The sequence below is a fragment of the Astyanax mexicanus genome, chromosome 8 (genome assembly GCF_023375975.1).
Source record: "Astyanax mexicanus isolate ESR-SI-001 chromosome 8, AstMex3_surface, whole genome shotgun sequence".
Lineage (NCBI taxonomy): Eukaryota > Metazoa > Chordata > Actinopteri > Characiformes > Acestrorhamphidae > Astyanax > Astyanax mexicanus.
Window position 1 is genome coordinate 23845036 of NC_064415.1, and position 24133 is coordinate 23869168.

The 24133-nt window shown below is 38.8% G+C and overlaps 3 protein-coding genes across 5 annotated transcripts in view; all 3 read left to right on the top strand.

Moving 5' to 3' along the window:
* The first annotated feature begins 448 nt into the window (after window positions 1–448).
* On the top strand, window positions 449–13510 carry dnajc3b (DnaJ (Hsp40) homolog, subfamily C, member 3b). The gene is made up of 13 exons (XM_007248038.4): window positions 449–689; window positions 793–942; window positions 4785–4895; window positions 5306–5430; window positions 5647–5721; window positions 5876–6019; window positions 6745–6926; window positions 8010–8129; window positions 8898–9003; window positions 10715–10835; window positions 10970–11102; window positions 11827–11975; window positions 12136–13510. Exons 2-13 carry the CDS (start codon window positions 855–857, stop codon window positions 12276–12278), a joined length of 1497 nt encoding a protein of 498 aa, XP_007248100.3. The 5' UTR covers window positions 449–689; window positions 793–854; the 3' UTR covers window positions 12279–13510.
* Window positions 13511–16386: 2876 nt separating this feature from the next.
* LOC103041855 (cytochrome b5 domain-containing protein 1) lies at window positions 16387–20621 on the top strand. The gene is made up of 4 exons (XM_007248036.4): window positions 16387–16676; window positions 16853–16929; window positions 18171–18389; window positions 20306–20621. The coding sequence occupies exons 1-4, from the start codon at window positions 16556–16558 to the stop codon at window positions 20534–20536; spliced, it is 648 nt and encodes a 215-aa protein (XP_007248098.3). The 5' UTR covers window positions 16387–16555; the 3' UTR covers window positions 20537–20621.
* Window positions 20622–21799: 1178 nt separating this feature from the next.
* The window catches only part of chd3 (chromodomain helicase DNA binding protein 3), a 47396-nt gene continuing 45062 nt past the window's right edge, over window positions 21800–24133 (top strand). The window contains exon 1 of one of the 3 annotated variants that reach the window (XM_007248041.4): window positions 21800–22338. In XM_007248041.4, the coding sequence (XP_007248103.3) occupies window positions 22173–22338 (166 nt within the window). In that variant the 5' untranslated portion in view covers window positions 21800–22172. The remainder of the gene's footprint in view (window positions 22339–24133) is intronic. The other 2 variants (XM_007248040.4, XM_007248042.4) reach the window with 2 other exon arrangements.

Here is a 24133-nt window from a genome sequence, read left to right on the forward strand (position 1 = left end):
GCAACTTTTCTAAAAAACGTTATCTGTCAACACACTTTTTTTTTTGTAAAGAAACAGGTTGGTAAATCAAGAGAACTATTTATTATATTAAGGAAACGCTTTCGGGCCTATGTATGTTACACCATTGTTGAAAGCACCTGTACTGTTTTTACATTTAGTTGCTTTGTGGAATAGCTGCAGTGTGTATTTTAAAAGTTCCACTTATTCTCTAACAACTAAAGTTGCTTAGCCAAACTTTATTTCACTGACTTAAGTAACAATGCTTTTACTTGAGTTTTGGTTTACAGTATAGGACTAAGTACCGACTTACGCCTGCGCTCAGAGCCAGGAATAACCAGGCTGCTACAGAAGATGCCGTGGCCTTCCTTAATAGGACATGGGCGTGTCCTCTCGCGGTTGTTAAAATAATTCAGCCAATGGGAGCAGACCACGTTGGTCGGCAAGCGCCACTGCGAACGCGGATGTTGGCTGGGTCTGAGCAGCCAGTCACCGCGCTGAAATGTAGGGCGATTTGAATTCTACGCCCAAAAAGCTTCAAAGGAAGCACGAAACACAAAGTTGACAGTCCCTGGTGTCATTTATGACCATAGCCCGGTCAGCTAAAGCCCAGTAACCCCTTTAGAAACAGCTGCTAGAGACAGACTGCACTGTGTGAGAGAGCGTGTCGGAACCTGAGTTCATGGGCTGCGGTGAGGCAGACGGAATTATTTGTGAGCCGCACAGTTGAAATGTCTCTGGTGTTATGGTAGCCTGTTGAGACGGTGTGGTTAAATGCCGCGGTTTCTGGTGTAGGAACCTGCTTGCTGTCTGCGTGGATGAGTGGAAGGATATAAGACGGAGGTGTGACAGCTGAAATGATGGAGTCTGGGCGGCGGAGAGGTGTGAGCAGCCTGGTGTCCTCTCTGTCTCTGCTCTGTGTGGTCCTGGACCTCCAGCTGGACGGTAGGAGTGTCTACTGCTCTTAATTAACTTAATTAACTAACTATTTAACCTACTTCTACACAGATAACTAACGTTACATCGGAAACATCACTGCACTTCAGGCTCCATTCAGGGGAATGACACAGATAAACTGGCTACCTGAACAGGCTACAGATTCCCACACTCTGCCCTGTGCACAGCCGGTGTTCTGTCGAGTTGTGCTACCCTGTTAAACCGTGCTACCATAGTGTATATTTAAATGTAAAAATAGAAATGAGCACTTTATTAGGGCATGTTTCCAGCAGAAGTCCCAGTAGATGTAGGTTAGTATATTTAGATAGCATAAACCATATCATGGCAAAGTTATGGCAAATAGAGGTCATTACAAACTGCGTTTGTATTTTTGTAAATAATAATTGTTGTAATAATTATTTATATTGTCCATTTACATCTTTGTGCAATGACTGTGAGTCCATGTTGTTTAATGCGAAAAAAAACTAAAAACAGATGTATTACATAAAAAAAACACGATAAGTAATTAAAAAGTTTAGGTCAGCGCATGCGCAGTACCTTCAGGAACCACGTATCGATGGGTAGCGCGACTCGACAGAACACCCCCGGCAGAAAAGTTGTCATCCGGAATAAACTAACTAAACCATAATAAATCAAAATCAAAACAGTTGTAGGTTATCTACGTGGTATATGAGGTGTGGCATATCCTCACAGACTGTAATAACGTTAACCTAGCTCGTTAGTGGAGTCGAGTGACGGAGGAAACGTGTTGAATGCCAAGAAGTTATGAAAGCTCAGATTAGATTACTGATCACAGCTGTCAGTCCGCACTCCGCTGTTAAGCATTAAAATATGCTTTTTATTTTTATCGCTTGGTTTACCTAGCTAGCTAGCTAACTGTGTCAGTGTGTTAAACGAATAGAGAAAAACATAGGTAAGTTATTTAAACTAGCTAGGTTAAAACGTGGTTTTCTGTTCCCCTCTTTAGTCGTTTGATATCAATATATCTAGCTTCAGTGTGTCTGAAATTGATAAATTGGTAATAGAAAGTCTGTTAATACAACCTTTGTCTGCAAACTTTTAGACGTTTGTGTAAAATTATTCAGTTACAATTATTGCTAATGTGTTGTCAGCTGTTAGTTAAACTGGTTTAGTCTAATTCTGACAGATGTTATTTCCAGGTGTTTGGGGCCTGGCGCTGAAATTAGTCAAAATATCTGAAGTTTGTCTAAAGTTGACATTAGATGATACTGGAACTATATCTGTATATGCTGATAATTGTTTGTTTTTTTTGCTTTTGTAATTATTGTATGCTGAAAAAGCCCAAAAACACTAAAGCAATGCTGACCACACCACAAATAAATAATACAATGCAATATATATTAAGTTGGTTCAGTCTCTTTCTGGCAGGTGTTATTTGCAAGTGTTTGAGGCCTGGCACTGAGGTAACCTGTTACTTGTGTTAATTATTAGCTATCTGACAGAAAAGGGACAACATGACAATATGTTATCATATCGTGATATATTTTGTTTTCTGCTTAAGTAAAGTAGTAACTTTTTTCAAGACATCACCAGTGTGTCTAAAGTTGAAATTATATCAGTATCTGCTGATAATTTCTTTCTTTCTTTCTTTCTTTGTTTCTTTCTTTTTTTTTTTAAGCCCAATGCCAAGATGCTTAGATTTGGCCAATATTTCAAACCTTTCTGATGTATTTATTGTGTGCTGGAAAAGGCTGGCTGGCCTACTATAGTTGGTCGATACTGACCAAAAAAATTCTCAGGAGTCGCCTTTATTTTTTTACTGCTAGCATACAGTTGGTTGAAATCGACAGTGTCGGGTAATAAAAATGTAAAATTTGTTTTAAATGTGTATATCGCCATTGAGATTGGCAGATATGTACATGTGTACCGGTAATATAACTTTTTTTTTTATATCTGCATTGGCCCAGAAGTCCCACATGGGTGCATCATTGTGATATTAGTGATACTAGTCAATCTTTGTTACAATCTTGTTTACCAACTTCAGACATTATACCTAACGATGCTTTTGTGTGTTGGTTTAAGGTTTGTTTCAAGTTTACATTTGTGTAAATTTGATTTACATAATGTGTTAGAGTTGTTCATTCCACTGGTACAGGTGTTACAGGTAACAAATCCACACAGTTCTTAATATGGGACACAGTTTTTTTTAAGAATCTGCTGCACTGATTTATTTGGTCTGCATGTCAAAATATCACAATACATATAATTTACGGAGTGTCTATTTGCACCCGGGTGCAAATAGCACGTGCCACACAGCAAGGCTATTTTCACCCCTTAATTAAAAAAAAAAGAAAGAGAACTCATCTGCGCATGTCTACCAATGAATGCGAGGGAGCGAAAAGGCGCAAATTCACAGATGGGGAAACGGAGACCATAGGAAATGGTAAGCAGAATTTGGCTATTATTTATGTATAAAAGGCCCATCACTCAATTTAACTCTACATTTTAAGATAAATATTTAAGACAGAGTGTGAGAATTATTATCTATCGAACACTGTTGACTGAAAACGAATAAGCTAAGCTAGTGTTTTGGTGGATCTCAGTTTAAGTTATTTGATTGAATTAAAGTTTGAGGCAGTTAGGTAACTTGTATCTAACCTTATCTTAGTTATTAAGTCAAAAGTTTTGTATTTTGTTGCTTATTCTGATTAATTTAGCTAGCTAGCTAGCTTATTGCTGGCTAGTACAGTGCCCGGGAGGGGCCGTGGGTAAAAAAAATAATTAAATCGAGCGAACGATGTAGCAGTTCATGCCAACAATTTCTCTAATCCGTGCGAACGATTTCTTTTATTCCAGCGAACGATTAAGCCAACTCTTATTTCTAGTTCATGCATGCACAGGCAGGATAAACACAGTCTCCGGCGATGTTCATGCCTTCTGCGGTGGCGTTTTAGGGCAACTCTTAATTAGAGAATAAAGTCTAATATAACGAGATTAAAGTCGTAATATTACCATATTAAAGCCGCAGTATTTTGATTTTAATTGTAACTGCTTGGCCTGCAGCGCAGGGCACGGAGGGAAAAGAGCACATACCGTCAGTTAGAAACGTAGATAAATGACGGTGATCTCAGGATCTCATAACAGATCCTGCATGATCACCGTCAGTTATCTAAGTTTCTAACCTGCTTATTATTAATGTTCTAGTGTTACAGCTTTCGGCTCTGCGCTGCGAGATTCCTCTGTGCGGGGAGAGCGCGCGGCGCGACACGGAGGCTTTCCACCGCATTTTAGTTTTTGCTACCAAACGAACATAAATACAGTAAATTCCAGTCATGAATAAAGGAAATAAACCTGCACAGATGAGTTCTCTTTCTTTTTTTTAAATTAAGGGGTGAAAATAGCCTTGCTGTGTGGCACGTGCTATTTGCACCCGGGTGCAAATAGCACACACTGCTATGTACACCCGGGTGCAAATAGCACACACTGCTACGTACACCCGGGTGCAAATAGCACACACTGCTGCATACACCCGGGTGCAAATAGCACACACTGCTACGTACACCCGGGTGCAAATAGCACACACTGCTGCATACACCCGGGTGCAAATAGCACACACTGCTATGTACACCCGGGTGCAAATAGCATGTGCCTATAATTTATTGTTTTTTTGTTTTTTTTACCATATTGCCATCTTATAGTGGCAACTCTGGCTTTGTTAATTAACTGTGTGGAGTTTTAATGTCATGATATTAGAGTAGTGTATATTTATTAAGGTGTGTGTTTGTATAGCACATCAGGTATAAGACAATTTTGTTGCTTGTTGTTGTATGGTTTGATAATTGACTATCATCACCTTAACTTCTGTTTAGGTGTCTTGGGTGCCTCCCCAGTGGAGATAGAGCAGCATCTGGAAATGGGCCGCAAGCTGCTTGCAGCGGGACAGCTGGCCGAGGCACTGTCCCATTATCACTCTGCTGTTGGTGAGACATTTGTATATATGCTAATGCAACACTAATGTAATACACTACATAAGGTCCAGTCATCCATGTTTGTTTTAGAAGTATGAGCTGAGTTGTTACTGTTACTGTTGTCTTACATTCCTGTGTTTTGTCATTCTCCTCCAAAGGAATTTGACCTGTTATTTCATTTTCATTTCTCTCATTTAGAAAGTGAAAGAACCTTTACAATAATAGAACTATTACAAATAGCATTAAAATACATTGTGTGAAGTAGAAGCCATTAAACTAAAGATTTTAAAACTAAAACTTCAAGACATTTCACACAGTGACATGACATCACTAAATATACTTTGTTACAGTCATGGGATATTGTAATGAACATGATAATAACTGTATTGCCTATTAATAAGACCTTCTGTAACCACAAACAGAGGGTGATTCGAAGAACTACCTGACTTACTACAAGCGAGCAGCAGTGTTTCTGGCCATGGGGAAGTCCAAATCTGCCCTGCCTGATCTGACCCGAGCCATCCAGCTGAAACCGGACTTTCTGGCTGTGAGTTTATTAAACTTTAAAAAATAAAAAGTACACTTATAAATGTTGATGTTGCTTTTATTATTATTGTTGATATTAATAATATTACTATTCCTCATAAAATAAGCTAGAACAGCCACAGACATGTGAATTACTTCCTAATCCATATTTTACTCAAGCTAATTAACGTTAAGATGGTATACTGACGTATCTTATGGTATCTTTGTGTATTTGCAGGCCCGGATACAGAGAGGAAATATTCTCCTGAAGCAGGGAAACACACAGGAGGCCAGAGAGGACTTTGAGGCAGTTGTGAGTTATAACATAATTAACTTGAATCTAATCTTTTAAAGTGAAACAATATGTCTGTGGAACTTCAGTCTGATTTATGTGCCTGTACAGCTGTACATTCTGTTCTGCCCTGTTCTGCCCCATAATGGTTATATCTCTTTCTTTCTCTCTATAGCTGCAGCGCTCCCCAGACCAGGAGGAGGCACGTAATCAGCTCCACAAAGCTGAAGAGTTGGAGGAGCTTCAGGAGGAGGCACACAAGGCCCATCATCGTGGAGACTACACAAGCACCATCCAGGTGCTGGACCATGTTATAGAGGTGAGTTACAGCAATGCAAGTCTGGGACTGTTTAAGTCCTGTTTAAGCAGTAGATAGTGATGTTCATACTTTAAATGTTGGCAGAGGTGAAGCTCAGATGTTAAAGGACCATTAAGGATAATATTTTCTGTAGCAAATCATACCATGATCAGGATGTGTTGTTGGATACTAAAGAAACTTATTATTATTTTATTTGAACTGTGCAGTACATAATGGAAATCTCTGTGGGATGTAGCCTCTGATTCTGCCCACCACCATTCCCCCAGTCCCATTTCCACGTCAGGGTTGCCAGGTATACATAACAGCATGCAAACAGTGCAGGAGCCACTGTGTCTCAATCTGGCAACTCGTTTGTGGGTGGGGCAGAAAACTCTATCCAGTGTTTGGAATTTTGACTCTTGTAGCCATTTCACACACTAACTCTGATTGTTCCATTAAAGAGAACTGACCAAATGCATACTTTCGTACAAAGAGCATAATTAATTAGTCTGTTTATTTGGATGCTGATGCTGATGTGGATTACAAATAATTTTACTATAAATATTTTGATAGATGTTTTAAAATCTGGCACTGCTAGAATCACAATATCTATTGTAAAACAATAGTTTTGGTCATTTTATCAAGCATCGCTAAATGTAATATAATTGTTGAACAGTTATGTCTATAAATAAAGACTAAAAAGTAATATTGATTTTTTTTTTAATATCTATCATCCCTCTGTTTAGCTCTCCCCTTGGGATCCAGAGTCTCGAGAGATGAGGGCTGAATGTTACATTCGTCTCGGAGAGCCTAGAAAGGCCATATTAGATCTAACGCCTGCAGCTCGGCTCAGGACGGACAATCGAGCTGCCTTTTTAAAGCTTAGTCGTCTGCTCTACGACCTGGGAGAACACCGTGACTCACTCAGGTACACACAAACACACAGAATCTCAGGAAACAAGTCACATCAGTAGCCATTGTATGAGTGCTAAGGGATCTGTGACACTGATTTAAAGTTTGTGTTAATGAAGAGAGTAGAAAAGGCTAGGGAACAGACATAAGAATTTAAGCTGTTTTTTAAAACTAAATACACACTAGAAAAACTGCTGTGTTCTCTAGTCCCTCAAAAAGAACAGAAATATGCTTCCCTTCTCATCTAAAACCACAGGTGGGTACAAATAATTATCCTTAGTGATCAAATTACTAAATCAAACTAAGTAAAAGGAATTGCTTACCAATCCTAACACAAGATATGCAGGCTTTTTTAAACTTACGTTTGAGAAAGCAGGTGTAATGACTTTTTAAACAAAAAAATAATAATGTAACCTAAGTTATTATATAATAAGAATGTGAGTTCTGATTGACTCCTTCTGATTAGAAGGAATTAATTGTCAAAAAGTCCAGACCTAGAAACTTTAGATGTACCAATCCATTTATTGTTCTTACATCAGCAGATACAGTACATATCCCAGTAGCAGTAGTACCAGCATCTAAGATCTTTACATTAAATCCTGCTAAACACCCTCTAGTAGTGTTCAGCATATGGTCAAAATTCTGTTGACTTCCTTGCCCCTCTGTCTGCTAGAACCTTACAGTTATCTTTAAACCTTGCAGCATTACCAAGTAAAAAAAATGGCTCCAGCAGCAGGTAAGTTATCTAAAACAAGACACATTGCTGAACAAAGATAAAAACAGACCGTCAACCAAAGCTAAAACAGCACAGTGAACATGTGTGAGGTGGAATGACAGTCCTCCCTGCCAGATTGGCTTCTGCTTGTTAAAGGTTGGCACCTCTGCCAGCACTCTGGCCAGGGTTCTCATTGGTTGATAGTTTATATGATTCATGTTTGCTAAACAAGTTATCCTGTGGGGAAGGAGAAAGAACACAATACACTTTTAATAATTACTTTTTTATATGCTTATTAAAAAGCGTATCCTAAGGTAAAAATTAAGTACTAAATTACTTTACTTACTTAGATGATTTTTTTCCCCTTGCCTTTCTGAACTCCAGTGAGATCCGGGAGTGTTTGAAGCTGGATCAGGACGATAAGGAGTGTTTTGCCCACTACAAGCAGGTGAAGAAGCTCAGCAAACAGATGGACTCTGCTGAGGAGCTGATTTCAGAACAGCGGTAAGCGAAACAGTCATCAGCTGTTTCATCATTGGAGAATCTCCTTTAAATAAAAACCTAAGCACCAGCCTTCCCAACTGAATCGCAATGTGTAACTACACAACCCTTTCCAAATAGGTATAAATACATCACTTTTTTGTAATTTACACTGCCTGGCCAAAAAAATAAAGGCCACCAAAAAAAAAGGTCACACTCACTAATATTTTGTTGGACCACCTTGAGCTTTGATGGCGGCACGTATTCACTGTGGCATTGTTTCACCAAGCTTCTGCAATGTCACAACTCACATTTCAATCCAGTGTTGCATTCATTTTTCACCAAGATTGCATTGATGATGGTAGAGTCTGACCGCTGTGCAAACCCTTCTTCAGCACATCCCAAAGATTCTCAATGGGGTTAAGCTCTGGACTCTTTGTTGGCCGATCTATGTCTGAAAATGAAGATCTCATGCTCCCTGCTCCCCACTCTTTTACAATTCCAGCCCCATGAATCCTGGCATTATCATCTTGGAATATGGCCGAGCTATCAGGGTAGAAAAAATCCATTGATGGTATAACCTGGTCCCTATTCAGTATATTCAGCTGACCTCATTCTTTCAGCACATACTGTTGCTAAACCCAGACGCTGGCCAGGCAGTGTATTATAGAAACTCTTGCAGAAATGTACTATACATCCTTAATATCCATTATTGAATTATTGAATGTCTGTGTAGACCAGCTCAATTTGGAATAATTGTAAAATGTTGTTTTTTCTAAATGTATATAACAGATATCAAGAAGCAATAGACAAGTATGAGTCTGTTATGAAAACGGAGCCAAAAATTACATTCTACACCACCAAAGCAAAGGAAAGGATCTGCTTCTCTCTAGTGAAGGTATGTCATCTTTTTGACTGTAATAAAATCATAGAAAACAAAGTAGAGTGCATGTGAGCACATGATGCTTTTAAGTTTGTAATTAAATTAAGGAAGCCCAGGAAATCGCTCCAGCTTTTCTGGAATTGCTGATCTGAAATAAGTTACAGCCTGATATGTACTTTCTATTGCTTGTGTTATTCCGGGGGTTTAGAGCAACCAAAATAAAATATGAGCAGCACTTTGCTAGAAACAAAACTAAAAAATTTAATTGCACAAGGATTCAAATATTATACTGTCTTGCTGTGAATCAGCATACTAGGGCTAGTGTCTCGCAGTATAGCATGACTGTGAGTGAATGTGTAATTGTGTAGTTTAATTTTGCTTTTTGAATTATATCATGATTTTATTTTTTGATATTTGTTATTGAAATTAATAAAGTTAATTAACAACAACAAAAAATATTTCAGTATATATCCCAGTTAGGCTCGCTGTCACAGCCGTGATGCTGTTGAAGTGGAACATCAGTGTGATGAAACACATTAAATCCAAACAAGGTTGAAGAGCTAAAAATTGCCTGTTCTAAATAGCTCTGTTTTTGGCAGTGGGAGCATTTTGGTTGTGTTGTTGTGGTTGTTGTTCATGTTGCCGCAGGGTTGGTACTTGTTGTTTTGGCTGATACTTCCTCTCAGATAGTGATAGAAAGATTAAATATGTGTCAGTAACTGACTCTAATGATCAGCTAAATTACAGAGATATCGTCTGTATGTCCACATTTTGGATGAAAACCAACTGTAGCCAATCCTGAGTCAGTTTAGATCATATCCATAAGTTAATGTTTACAGTAATTCTGTGTGTGGCTCATCATAAAGGCTCCTTAGTTACAGGTTCAGACACTAATTATCAGACAGTGTTTTACTCATTGGCCTGGCTCCGTGTATAGTCATGTGATTCCACCTTGTCCAGATTTTGACATGAATGCTACATGGAGGAGCTATCTAAGCAACTCAGGTAGCATGTGTCAAAGGGAACTGCTGTCCACTATTCCTTACAAAAATCATTTGTTTATTGTAATTAACAGAATTTGTCCAGTTAATCTTAATATTGATTCAGGGTCATGTCATATCCAGCAGTGGCATGCTTTTACACATTGCATCATTTAAAACATTATGTGCTAGCTATGTTATGCTCTCTGTTAAAGTGTCTTTAAGTGTGCCTCTCCAAAACTTCCAAATACCTTTAAGCACTAACCATTAAATCGTTAAATTATGCCTTACAGTTTGTTTACACTACAAAAAAGTGAGCTACATTTAAATTTTCATTCACCTATGTGTACATAGGAAGCATTTGCCTACACATAATTATGGGATGCCTGCTTTAAGGCTGTGTTCAGACTGCAGGCAAATCATATTTGTTTCTCAAACTAGATGTGTTAGAGTTACTGTTATTTGCAAGTAATCAAACTGGATTTGCGTGTCAGTACATCACAATCCTACCTGCATGGTTTTCTGTGGGCACAGCATTGGTATCCGTAACTACATTGGCATGCTGTTGCTTATTTAAAAGTAACAGAACCAGTTTTTTATTTTATTTGAACCTATTAAAATAAGTTACTTTTATAACTGAACTGTGTTGAATTTAATTCTGCCTGATATTAATAGCCAATCCATATTTTAGAATTATTATGTGCTTATTAATCTCGTCTCCATCTGCATTCTTGTGGTCTATGCAGATTAAGGAGGCAGAGAAGGCTTTAGACACATGTTCAGAGGCTCATCAGAGAGACCCTCAGAATATCCACATCCTCCGAGACAGAGCCGAGGCCTACATCCTACTTCAGGACTACGAGAAAGGTAGAATGTCTTATGTTATGCCAAATCTGCTTATAGGAGGCTGCATTTTGCCTTATCCCATCATCTGTTCTAACCTGTTTTTGGTCTCTGTGCTTTGTGTTCTCTGTTTTACTCTTTCTCGCTCCATCTTTAAGCTGTGGAGGACTATCAGGAGGCGCGGGAGTTCGACCAGGAAAACCAGGAGATTAGAGAAGGTCTAGACCGTGCACAGAAGCTCTTGAAGCTCTCGCGCAAGAGGGACTACTATAAAATCCTGGGAGTGAGTCGGTATGAATGACAGTATTATTTTACTTGTTTGCAATTACACTTATCACTCTGTAGCTTTATTCCTAAATTTCCTTTGGGATAAATAAAGTATCTGATAGTAAACTCAAATTTTGGTTTTATTTTGGCATTTTGTATTTCACAGTTTTCAAATTTTAAATGTAAGTTGACTTACTGATTTATTGTTTGTTATTTATTGATTTATTTATTTATGGTCTTTTTTTTTGTGCACAATTCTGCACCAGTAAATACATAGTCATGCTGTTGGATCCCCATAATTTCATCGCTCTGCATTCGATGAAGTTGTTGGTAAATAGGTTGTAAGTGACTTAAAAGACTATTTTAAATCCAATTTAAGTGCCCAGACTGAGACACATCTGACCAAATCCAATTTTGAAACAGATGTGATTTTAGATCTAATTTTAAAAAATCCGATTCCATGTGTATTCTGGCTGCCCAAGAGCAAATTGGATACCCTCTAGATATGCCAAAACATTGTATTTGGGCTGGCAATCATAAATGAAGCCTAACAGCTTTTTATTTGTACTCATCATATGCTTACTTTGATGTCTGCAAACTTAATACTGGTATTGTTTGTTTTTTATTATTTTGTTATTGTGAAATTTGTTTTAATTTTGTTTTTAAGTGATATAAAAAAGTCTTACATTTAATTTCCCAATACCTACAGATACCCTGTTTATGCCTCTGTTACATTTATTTATTTTAGGAGCGCTAACAAACAGGAAATTATAAAAGCATACAGGAAACTGGCACAACAGTGGCATCCAGACAACTTCCAGTCGGAATCGGAAAAGAAGGAGGCAGAGAAGAGGTTTATCGACATTGCCTCTGCTAAGGAGGTGCTTACAGATCCAGGTAAGCTAAAACATAATTCTGTTTAAGATCTAATTTATTAAAGCCAACTAACATCAGCTATGTTGTTGAACTTCTACATTTACCCAATAAGTATTAAGGTCCAATTTGGACTTTCTCTAAATCAGCCAATAACTAAATGCTGTTTTGTTTTATTTTGCAGAAATGCGTCAGAAATTTGACTCAGGTGAGGATCCCCTAGACCCTGAGAACCAGCAAGGAGGAGGAGGAGGTGGAGGAGAGTGGCCTTTTGGCTTCAATCCCTTTCAGGGAGGAAACTTCCACTTCAAGTTCCAGTACAACTAATATGACTACGCATCTGGATGCTGTGGAAATGATTTGAAAATATGGACAGTGGATTGGACTTGTTAAAAAAGTCCACAAATAAATGCTCAGAAAAAGAATGCATTTATTCTTTAATCTGAGTTACAGTTGGTTCATTTCAAAGGGTTAGTTATGAGCCAGTTCAAACTTGAATGGGGAGGCTGTTTTGGACTCCTTAATGAGTCAGTGGGAGAACTGTTTGCTTGATGCCATTCAGTAAATGGCTGAGATGAATGAAGTTATATTTAGTTTGGAGTATTTTTCGAAGCTGGCATTAGCTTTTGAGCTTTGTCACCTGACCTTCTCTCTGTGGGATTTTTAGTTCTGTTTGCATTTATGTCACATCTTTCAGTCTTTTACCTACATCCAAATCCTGCTACATTTCAGTGCAAAATGCCTTACCATTTGGGTTTTACATGATTTAATGATTAATAGACTTTCCTTGTAGTATATATAAAACAATGTTTTTGTGACCAAAGTGTCACAAATATTGGCCTTTTCAACATTCAATTTAAATAGTCTTTAAAGGGTTAAACCAGTGTTGCACATTTTTACACTTTTAAACATTTTGCACTTTTATTAGTTGGCATAGTTCATGTTTCTTTTTTAAACTTTTTTGGTTTCTATTTCTTTTCAGTGACCAGTTTCAGTTAAAAACATTAGGACTGGCTAGTAGTGTTACTGAATGAGCAGACAACCTAAAAGTCTGATTCTTACCATCTATCTGAAACTGGGGTGGCAGTTTTACTGTTCTTTCCAAACAGGCAACAGAGTCTTTAATCATAGCCTTGCCACAAGCTTACACAAAGTCTTCCATTGAACGGTCCCATTATATTTGTGCTTTAAAGATACTGTATCTTCTGCAAGGACATTTTTAACACTCCAGGCTGTTCCAAACTACATAGGATGAAAACTAAACATATCACACACAAAATGGGTGAAACATTTGTCACATATGGGATTTGTTTCATACAAGGTTGCCATGATGTGAAGCTACGTAGCTGGATGGTCTTCTCCTGTTGCCTGGCCTGTCAATGCTTATATCAATGTGCCAATGCATCTCCCCCATTGATTTAAATGGTTTAAAGACCTGGGTTTTCCAAGTGGTATTTATGCCTGCGATTAGGTTGTTTTGTGCTTTCTTAGGACAAACGTGTTGGTTTGGAACTGCTTTTCAGATGGATTATTTAAAATAAGAGAATGTTCAGAAAATCCTTATGTGTTGTTGTTTTTTTTGCACACTCAGAACAAGCTTGTCAGCTTGACCCAAAGCAGCAAATGCACCTGAATTCCTCGCTGAAAAATCCAACTCAATAGTCTCACATGATCTAAAGCTTGTCTTTGATGATCAAGGTGGTTAAAAATTCATGTTTGAAATAGAAGTGGAATTATTTTTCTTTCAGTTTTTATAAACTAAATTAATCTGTTTTGTCAAAATCAGAATACTGTGCCTTTTTACGTCTCATAACTAAAAAAAAATACTTAACATGGCTTGTTATTTAACCATTTAAAAGAATCATCGATTTAACAGACAGTACTGCAGACATGGTCATAAAACTACCCCAACATCTAAGAAAAACATAAAAAGCACAAAAATTACTTGGAAGTGAATGTTAACTTTCAATTATATTGCAATATTTTTTATTCGTGGAAAACCTGGAAAAGGTACATCACCAGTCAAAAACACCTCAACTGTAGCTGTTTTTAAGCATTATTTTAACATTTCTAAATTTATGGATAATACTTAAGTCTTCCAAAACATTGAATTGATTAGTAAACAAAAAAATATTAAACCAGAATATGTTTTATATTTAAGATTATTTAAAGTAGGCATGCAAATACCATCAACCGTTATGATAAAACTGGTACTCATCAGGGATGGTACTTTTAACTGGTACTGTTTTGTTACACAACTACAGCTCTAGAAAGTAAAAGACCACCTAAAAAATATGAGTTTCTTGATTTTTTTTTATTTTTTTTTTTTATTCCTCTGGAATATAATCAAGAGGAAGATGGATAATCACAAGCCATCAAACCAAGCTGGACTGCGATTAAAAACCAGGGTTGTTCCGTCCAACTACTGACTTCTGAACTCTTAAATCTTTATGAATATGAACTTGTCTTCTTTACATTATTTAAGGTCTAAAAGCTCTGCATTTTTTATTTTAGCAATTTCTGCAAATACAGATTCTTCTCAAAATATTAGCATATTGTTATAAAGTTAATTCTTTTCCATAATGAAATGATAAAAATTTAACTTTCATATATTTTAGATTCATTGCACACTAACTGAAATATTTCAGGTCTTTTATTGTTTTAATACTGATGATTTTGGCATACAGCTCATGAAAACCCAAAATTCCTATCTCACAAAATTAGCATATCATGAAAAGGTTCTCTAAACATGCTATTAACCTAATCATCTGAATCAACAAAGTAACTCTTAAACACCTTCAAAAGTTTTCTGAGGCTTTTAAAGCCTGGTTAATTACTCAAAACCGCAATCATGGGTAAGACTGCCGACCTGACTGCTGTCCAGAAAGCCCTCATTGACACTCTCAAGCAAGAGGGTAAGACACAAAGAAATTTCTGAACGAATAGGCTGTTCCCAGAGTGCTTTATCAAGGCACCTCAGTGGGAAGTCTGTGGGAAGGAAAAAGTGTGGCAGAAAACGCTGCACAACGAGAAGAGGTGACCAGACCCTAAGGAAGATTGTGGAGAAGGGTCGATTCCAGACCTTGGGGGACCTGCTGAAGCAGTGGACTGAGTCTGATGTAGAAACATCCAGAGCTACCGTGTGCAGGAAATGGGCTACAGGTGCCGCATTCCCCAGGTCAAGCCACTTTTGATCCAGAAACAGCGGCAGAAGCGCCTGACCTGGGCTACAGAGAAGCAGCACTGGACTGTTGCTCAGTGGTCCAAAGTATTTTTTTTCAGATGAGTCTGTGCCAGTGTCTGGAGGAAGACTGGGGAGAAGGAAATGCCAAAATGCTTGAAGTCCATTGTCAAGCACCCACAGTCAGTGATGGTCTGGGGTGCCATGTCAGCTGCTGGTGTTGGTCCACTGTGTTTTATCAAGGGCAGGGTCAATGCAGCTAGCTATCAGGAGATTTTGGAGCACTTCATGCTTCCATCTGCTGAAAAGCTTTATGGAGATGAAGATTTCATTTTTCAGCACGACCTGGCACCTGCTCACAGTGCCAAAACCACCGCTTAAATGGTTTACTGACCACGGTATTACTGTGCTCAATTGGCCTACCAACTCTCCTGACCTGAACCCCATAGAGAATCTGTGGGATGTTGTGAAGAGAAAGTTGAGAGACGCAAGACCCAGCACTCTGGATGAGCTTAAGGCCGCTATCGAAGCATCCGTCCTGGGCCTCCATAACGCCTCAGCAGTGCCACAGGCTGATTGCCTCCATGCCACGCCGCATTGAAGCAGTCATTTCTGCTTTTTTGTCGGATTCCCGACCAAGTATTGAGTGCATAACTGAACATAATTATTTGAAGGTTGACTTTTTTGTATTAAAAACACTTTTCTTTTATTGGCCGGATGAAATATGCTAATTTGTTTTAGTTTTTTTTTTTTTTGTCAAAATCATCAATATTAAAACAATAAAAGGCATAAACTACTTTAGTTGTGTGTAATGAATCTAAAATATATGAAAGTCGAATGTTTATCAGTACATTACATAAAATAATGAATTTTGTCACAATATGCTATATTTTTTTAGAAGGACCTGTATATGTTCTAAATGACAATATTATAATTTGGAATTTGGGAGAAATATTGTCTGTAGTTTATAGAATAAAACCACAATGTTCATTTTACTCAAACATATACTTATAAATAGCAAAATCAGAGAAACTGATTCAAAATCTGAAGTGAACTCTATTTTTTTTTTCAGAGCTGTATGTACACAAAATGCACGTTGCACTCATGTTGTCTGCTACTACATCCGTAATAGTATTACATTATTTCATCTGGACGATACGTTTTGTTTTTCTTTGTTTGTTTGTGGAGAATATTTATTCAGTATATTAAGTCAGGCAGAGGCTGCCCTCCCCTACAGGCCACACGCGCCTGCGGTTTCCCACAGCAACCGGTTTGTATACAGTTTAACTGCGCTCAAATAATGAAGCCGTTAGAAACGTAGGTTGGCTGAATTACTAACTGGTTGGCTCTGTAAATCCCTGTTTGAGATAAATCTGTGGTTGACTTCGTCTTTATTTTATGTTAATCTTGCTTTGCCAATAAAATGAAGCGGCCCAGGTATTTTACACCGAGTGAGGTGTCCGTGCACTGCACAGTAGAAGACCTGTGGGTCTCTTACCTTGGGAAAGTTTACAACCTGACGCCTTTAGTCCAAGAACACAAAGGTAAGTTGGCTAGTTAAATTATTCGTATTGTTAGATGTTATTTGGGCTCCTAGCTTTAAAAATAGACTTTAATTGGCAATGTTTTTTTTATTTAATGTAATATTTGACTATACGCCGTTCTGTAACTCTGTGTGTGAGAACCACACCTAACTTAATGCCTTCTGTTTGCTTTGTAGGTGATATACTTCTGAAACCAATTATTGAATGTGCTGGGAACGACATCAGTCACTGGTTTGACCCGAAAACAAAAGATGTAAGTTAAGCAGATTATCGCATTATCAGTAGGTTTGTGTAGAGTCTAGGGATCTCGACAATAGAGTAACTTGTTCACTGGTTCACTTTTCTGACAAAAGCTACGATATTTCAAGGTTATAACTTCACATAAATCTTTTATACATACATACATTTTGAATGGTTGGATCTGAGCTCTTCTACACTCATAATGCCTATAGGAGCACCAATCCCACAAATAATAATATTAATAATGATTATTAATAATGTCCCTTTCTACATTGCAAGACCACAATAATAATAGTAATAATATTAATAATAATAATAATATGTCAAAATAGTAGAATACAAATAAGATATACATATTTCATGTAAGTAAAATAAGTATATTCTTTTATGTTTACTCTATTTTTAGAGTAATAACCATTCAGTTTTATGTAGAATATGTAATTTCAATATTTTTTACCTATTACCTATTATACAAACTGCATAAAATCTGCAAAAATCTATAATTAAAACGTGACCTGTTCTCAGGGATGTCCATCCTCTGCAGAAAACGTGGAAAGCACAGAAATATGTCAGTTTGTAATATTGTTATTGTATATAAAATGTTGACGTTAGACCAATAATGTCCCTTTCTACATTGCAAGACCACAATAATAATAGTAATAATATTAATAATAATAATAATATGTCAAAATAGTAGAATACAAATAAGATATACATATTTCATGTAAGTAAAATAAGTATATTCTTTTATGTTTACTCTATTTTTAGAGTAATAACCATTCAGTTTTATGTAGAATATGTAATTTCAATATTTTTTACCTATTACCTATTATACAAACTGCATAAAATCTGCAAAAATCTATAATTAAAACGTGACCTGTTCTCAGGGATGTCCATCCTCTGCAGAAAACGTGGAAAGCACAGAAATATGTCAGTTTGTAATATTGTTATTGTATATAAAATGTTGACGTTAGACCAACAGTATAATTAATTATGTGTCAAAGATTTATTATATTAAGTTAATCTTTATTTTTAATTTCTAAAAATCTGTTGAAAATTCTTAGCATTTTGTTTTAGACTGTTTGGAATCTTGATTACTGAGTATTTTAGCATATTTATTAAGGCACAAAATAATAAAACAATGTCAGCTCTGGTCATATTTTAAATGGCTTAAATTGTTTAAAATAACACCAGAATTGACTGGACATCAGTAGACACAAGTAGAGTGATTTTATTTTATGTCTTCTTGCTCAGATTCGTACCCACATCGATCCATTATCGTGTTGTGTGAAATACTTCACCCCTAGAGGGCGCTTTTTGCATGTGCCCCCTCCCTGCCCTAGCACTGATTGGGCTAATGATTTCGGAAGGCCGTGGTGGAGGGACAGCCGCTATGAGGTGGGCCTGCTTTCTGCCAAGACCCGCTGGATTCGCATTATCAACACCCTCACGTCCCAGGAGCAGAGCCTGGAGGTAGGCCACACTGAACACATGGCAAAAGTGTTACAGGATACAAGGTGTATTCACAAATTTATGATGCCAGAGAATGTGTGTTTCTCTATTAAACATGCATTGCCTTTTAATAATCCCAATGGCCAAGTATGGACTATCCAGCGATGAACCAAAACGATATGGCAACATGCCTAATGTGCTGTTGGTGCTCTGCGTGCCAGCAAAACAGCTCATTCTACCAGACCTCTGAAGGTGCCCTGTGTTATTTGGCAATAAAACAGCAGATGCTTTAGGCCCTGGAAGTTGTTAGGTAGAGCTGCTACAGATCAGATTTGTTGTTCCAGTTTATCCCGCATGTGAGCATACCTGCTTTCCCCATGTTATAAAAGAAAGCAAGATTTGTCAGACCAGTAAATGTTGTTTCATTCAGTATCAGTATCTCACTGATGTGGTGGTGTGTTATGCTGGCACAAGTGAATCAGGCAAAGCAGTGAGTTTTTAAACAGTGTGTCCACACAATATTTACTCTATTAGACATAATCAAAGACGGATTCTCGTCTGTTGCTGCACAGTTTGTGTTGGTCACCCTCTAGTCCTTCATCAATGGTCACAGGACATTGCCCACAGGAAGCTCTTCAAAGGATAATGTTGGTAGACTATTCTCAGTACAGCAGTGACACTGGAGTGTTTAAAAACTTCAGCAGCACCGCTGTGTCTGTTCCACTCGTGCCAGTACAACACACACTACCTTTGAAAAACAGAGTAGAAGGAGGATAATAAAGTATGCAGTGAAACAGATTAACTACTGTCTGTAAATATAGAACAACAGAGTGCTCAGTGGAGCTGAAAAAATGGATTATGGTTGCAAAAACTGGAATGATCATAATGTTATGCCTGATCACTATCTATTGTTGTTCCAGTCACACCAACAAGGTTACATTTGATTCCAGTAGCTTGGTGCTTTTTCTGTTAGTGAGTGTACAGAAAATCATCACAGCGTCACATCATTATCTTTATCTCGCTATTCAGATGTGCAATTTCTGATTTGTACAATGCAAACCGATTTAACCCTTTAAAGACTATTGGAATTGGGTGCTGAAAATGCCTATATTTGGGATACTTCACAAATAAATTATTTTATATTTAATATATACTGAAAAAAGGTACTTTGGAGAAAGTCTTCCCATAATTTAAAGGATGTGATATGTCTACAAACTGTTGGACATGTAGTGTACTGTATGTGCATGGTTAAAAATAAATACGTGTCTGTAACTTTCCTTTTGTCAGGAAGGTTTGTTGCACTGTGCTCCCGCATGCTGAAGAGGGCAGGATTGGTCTATTCTTTCTTGTTACTTTTTCTGACCCCCCCCCCTTCCTTTTTTTTCTTTTGCCTTGCTCATTTCACCCTCCCCTTGCAGTCTGCATCTGATTCTCCTTCTTGACAAAGGGAAATGTTACTGATGTTATGCCTCTGGTAATGTAAGTGGTCCAAGACTGGGCTTGTGCTTCAGCTGTGCAGTCCAATGGCCACCACGTTCACTGCAGGGTGGGCAAGCTCACTCCTGCTACATGACCCATCTGGCATCGGGCTATTCTGCATGGTCCAAAGGCTTAACAGAGCATTCCTATTGTCTTTCTCTTTTGCTCCCCCAGCCACCCCATTCTGTACTCTCCCTCCGCTTCCCCCCTCCCTCTCCAGTGGTTCTTGGCAGTGCACCACTATTGGATCAAACTGACATAAATTCCTTTCCTCTCTTTTAGCAGATCCAGGAGGCTTTGCTTATATAATTCATATATGTGGAGGAATTTGGGTGAATGTATTTTACTTAAAGGGAAAAAAAAGCTTTACTTGTGTGTGTTAACCATGTGTGTTAACCATGTATATTAGGAATATTACTAGTAACTGAAAGTTTTTTTTCTCTTTGTTCTCTGGCCAGGTGTGTTCTGAGGAAACACTAGATGAGATCCTGCAGCGATACCTGCGCTACAACTCCCATGCGGCCAGCTACACCTGGAAGCATGACGGTGTCATTTTAGATATTAGTAAGACCCTAGAAGAAAATGGCATCCCAGATGAAGATGAGGAATTCTACAAGTGTCGCATGGATTGTGACCTCTACACTCAGTCCATATGCCTGTACTTCAACGATGACCTTACTGAACTTTGACCTGATCGCAATTTTACATTATATGAACTTCTCATTATCCCCATCATATGATGTAACTGCATTACAGTAAAGCATTACAAGAGTGTTCGATGTATGGTTAATTGTTGACCCCATTATTTTGTATTTGGCCCAGATAAACCCCATCATTCAAAGTAGAACCGTAATAGTGCCGTAACCTCACCTTAATAACAGTGGCTGGCAGTTGCTATAGTGAATGTTCATGTAAAATTCAGTAGCTTGCGCTTTAGAACATTCATATGTAGTGTTGCAACAGGGGTTCTTTGACTTTCTTTGCCCCTTTTTATATAGAACTATAAAGAAACATATTAAAAATGTAAGCTAATAAAATCATCTGCAAATTTGATTTTATTTTTTTTACACGTGAAGAACCATTTAACTTGGCAAAAACAATTTAGGCATACTAATTACATGCATTACATTTCATGGTGCATTTTTCAAACTGAGCCACTGACATAACATTTAATTAGAGCTAAGGTTATCATTTACTCCCAGGTTAATTACATACCATTGAGAGTGAAAATTACTTGTTGATATTCAGGGTCAACACAGATGATTTTCTTTTTTTTTTTGGACAAAGGGGAAACTGTGTTGTCTGGAGGTATTTTCAAGTAATTATTGCTTTGCACAGTTACACTTGAGTTCAGTCAGTGAAATTTAACAGCATGCAAGTTTCTTTTGGACACTGGGGTAAATTTTGTTCTACTGTACTTGTACTGTTTTGATTCCTTGAAAAAAATCACACAGAAAGGGATGTTTTTACAGGTCTTTTAATCGTCCATTTTCTAAGGGGAATGAATAAGTGTTTGACTCCCTCCATCCGCGCCTTAAATGGTTAATTTTTAAGCAACACAATCTGATGTAAATCTGGGCATGGCTGCGGCACAGCTTCCCAACCCCCCCGTCCGTTCTTTCCAGCCTGCAGCCAGACGAGACCGCGGCGCAAAGCCTTTCACTCCAGAATATTTTTTTATACATCGGCGGGGCCCTTTAAGACTATTAAGGTAGCCATGTTTGTTAGATTTGCGAGGCTCTCTGCAGTGCAGAAGGAGTGTTAAGGCGAGAGTGAACGCTGGCGTCCGCGTGCACTCGCAACAGTATGCAACACACACGCGTGCGCGCGCACAGACACGCACAGAGTTAGGTTAGCTGCCAGGCAAGTATTAGAGAGAGAGAGAGAGAGACAGACAGACCGAGGGAAAACAAAAACACTCAGAGCAAATGACGAGTTAATAAAATACAACAACTTAGTCTCAGCTCTACATACACCCCCTTTCTGCTGCTGGAACAATACTGAGAATGTTTTTTAGAGGAGGGAGGGGAGACGAGAGAGAGTGAGACAGAGAGAGAGAGTGCGAGAGAGAAAGGAGGAGGAGGGGGGGCGTTCTGAAATAATATAGTCAGCCATTTTTTATGTAAGGGGATTTTTCTTATTGGGGGGGTTGTTAAAAAATAAATATAAGGGCGGCCATCTTTGTTTCTCTGCCTTGTAGTGTAAAATATTCCAAAACGCCCCCCACTTTTTTCCCTGTGTGTCGATTTGAATATTCAATAAATATCATAATTCGGGAGGAATCCACTTTTTGATCTCGAGGACGGGGTCGCTGACAGGCATATAATGTCCTCTCCTCTCCGTTCTTGTGAGGAAGATGAGGGCATGGCGGTTAATTCCGAGGGAGGAGATTTTGATGAAGAAGAAGAAGACGACGGGGACCTGGACGAGAACGCAAGCGACATAAACTCGCCGGCGGCGCCTCGAGAAACTGCAGCCCTCGCCGCGCCAGGTACCGTGCAGACACGGGGGAGCTAGGGAGCGAGCGAGCGCGCGGCGGAGGAGAAAGTGAGGAAACGTAGCTACGGCGTTATATAGCGGGAAAAAGTGTGTGTGTGACCCGTAACACGGGGGGACAACAACATCTGCACTGCTAGCTAGGTTCAGTAAGTTAGCCTGCTTCGGCATAGCCCACTCGCTCACTGCGTTTCTGTGCTAAATAAAGCGTAGCCTCTAGATAAACCCCGTGGAGTTTAGTTAGTTTAACTAAACTTTCCCAGTGTCCCCATCGCTGTCCCGTTGGGCCATTCAGCACTTGCTCCGGCTAACACCAATTTCTATTGCCAAATAATGTGCATTGTCTTCTTAACCTAGCTTATGGCTGAACGTTTTTAATGATTCCTCGCTGTAAGGTTTTGCAAAAACTGCCTGAGGTTATGTCTACTACGCACGACTGCCCCAGACCTCGAATGGCGAGTGCATTATAGGTAGTAGCTATAGCTATCTTAACTAACTAGAGGGGTTGCAGAAGAGTGCAGAGCGCTGGACTACCGGTTGATTGAGACAGTGGTCAGTGTTGTGACAGACTGTAAATAAACTTGACCCGACCCACTGTCACTCTGACTGCCACAGTTCAGGGCAGGACAGACCTCCCTTTTAAGATAACTAAGCTTAGCTAGGTTAACCAACTAGCTAACGTAGCTAACTAACTAGGTAGCTAATCTAGGTGGTTCATGGAGAGTACAGTGGCTCACAGTTTATGTATTAACTTGTCATTAGCACTAACAACACTCAAACAACACAAATCCACATGAGAAAATGTATACATAGGTGGTTTTATAGTTGGCAATGTTTGTATACTTAGCTATTCAAGACAACACAATAGCTATGATGGTACACTCACTGCACATAACCTATCCATAGATCATAAAGATGTAGCTAATAAGTATGAGTAATAGTTAGACATAACAAGGAACCATATATTAAGCAGTGCTGTCTACATTCATATGATATAGCTAGTTAGCTAGGTTAGGTTAGCTATGTGTGTTTATATTATTTCACACTATTACGAAATACTGCTCGTAACTATAGATTTTATCTATAAGTTACATATATAGCTAGCTATGTCTAATATTTGGATACCAATAAGAGTTTGGCATGTGCCTTAGCCCCATACTAAGATGACCTGTTTACATGCAGATGCGTTTCTAAATCAAAACAAAAGTCTGGGCACACTTTATGGTGGCGCAATGCATATCCTCATTACACTGTTGTGTGATAACTGGTCGCCGTGCATGCATGGATGCACGCATGTGTGGATGTGTTGATTGCACTCATTGGGGCCTTTTTTCAGTTGTGCAAAAAAATAAAATAAACATAGAAAGGGGTCTCGCAGTCGCGCAGGGTGCAAAGATGCGCGCGAATCAATTAACGTTACCCCTCGTTCCCCCCTCGCGCCCTTTGCATCCCCTCTAGTGACTCCCACCAGCAGCCCGCAGCTCCTCTCCGCCCCGCTCCCAGGTGAAGAGGCCCCGCGGCAGCAGGAGGGCAGGCGCAGTTTCCTCGCGCTTTGCGTCGCGTGGCTCGCGGACGCGGCCTCTCGATCACCGAGACCCGCGTGCGCGCTGCTGCCGCCTCTGGCTGCGCGAGGCCAGCCGGGCGCGAGAAAAAAAGCTCGCTCGCTCGCCCGCCCGCTGCGTCCTAGCAACAAAGGCGGACCAGAACAGGAGAACTAATTTTACTGAGTGCAATGGCAACCGATTAGCTTGTTTTTTTGCCTCACAGGACCGAAAACCCCTAACCAGACA

Coding starts and splice junctions, on each gene's coding strand:
- LOC103041855 (XM_007248036.4), top strand. CDS start 16,556: ATGAAGCGGCCCAGGTATTTTACACCGAGTGAGGTGTCCGTGCACTGC. Junction 16,677..16,852: donor TTTAGTCCAAGAACACAAAG/GTAAGTTGGCTA, acceptor TTTGCTTTGTAG/GTGATATACTTCTGAAACCA. Junction 16,930..18,170: donor TTGACCCGAAAACAAAAGAT/GTAAGTTAAGCA, acceptor CTTCTTGCTCAG/ATTCGTACCCACATCGATCC.
- dnajc3b (XM_007248038.4), top strand. CDS start 855: ATGATGGAGTCTGGGCGGCGGAGAGGTGTGAGCAGCCTGGTGTCCTCT. Junction 6,020..6,744: donor TGCTGGACCATGTTATAGAG/GTGAGTTACAGC, acceptor CCCTCTGTTTAG/CTCTCCCCTTGGGATCCAGA. Junction 11,103..11,826: donor AAAATCCTGGGAGTGAGTCG/GTATGAATGACA, acceptor TATTTATTTTAG/GAGCGCTAACAAACAGGAAA.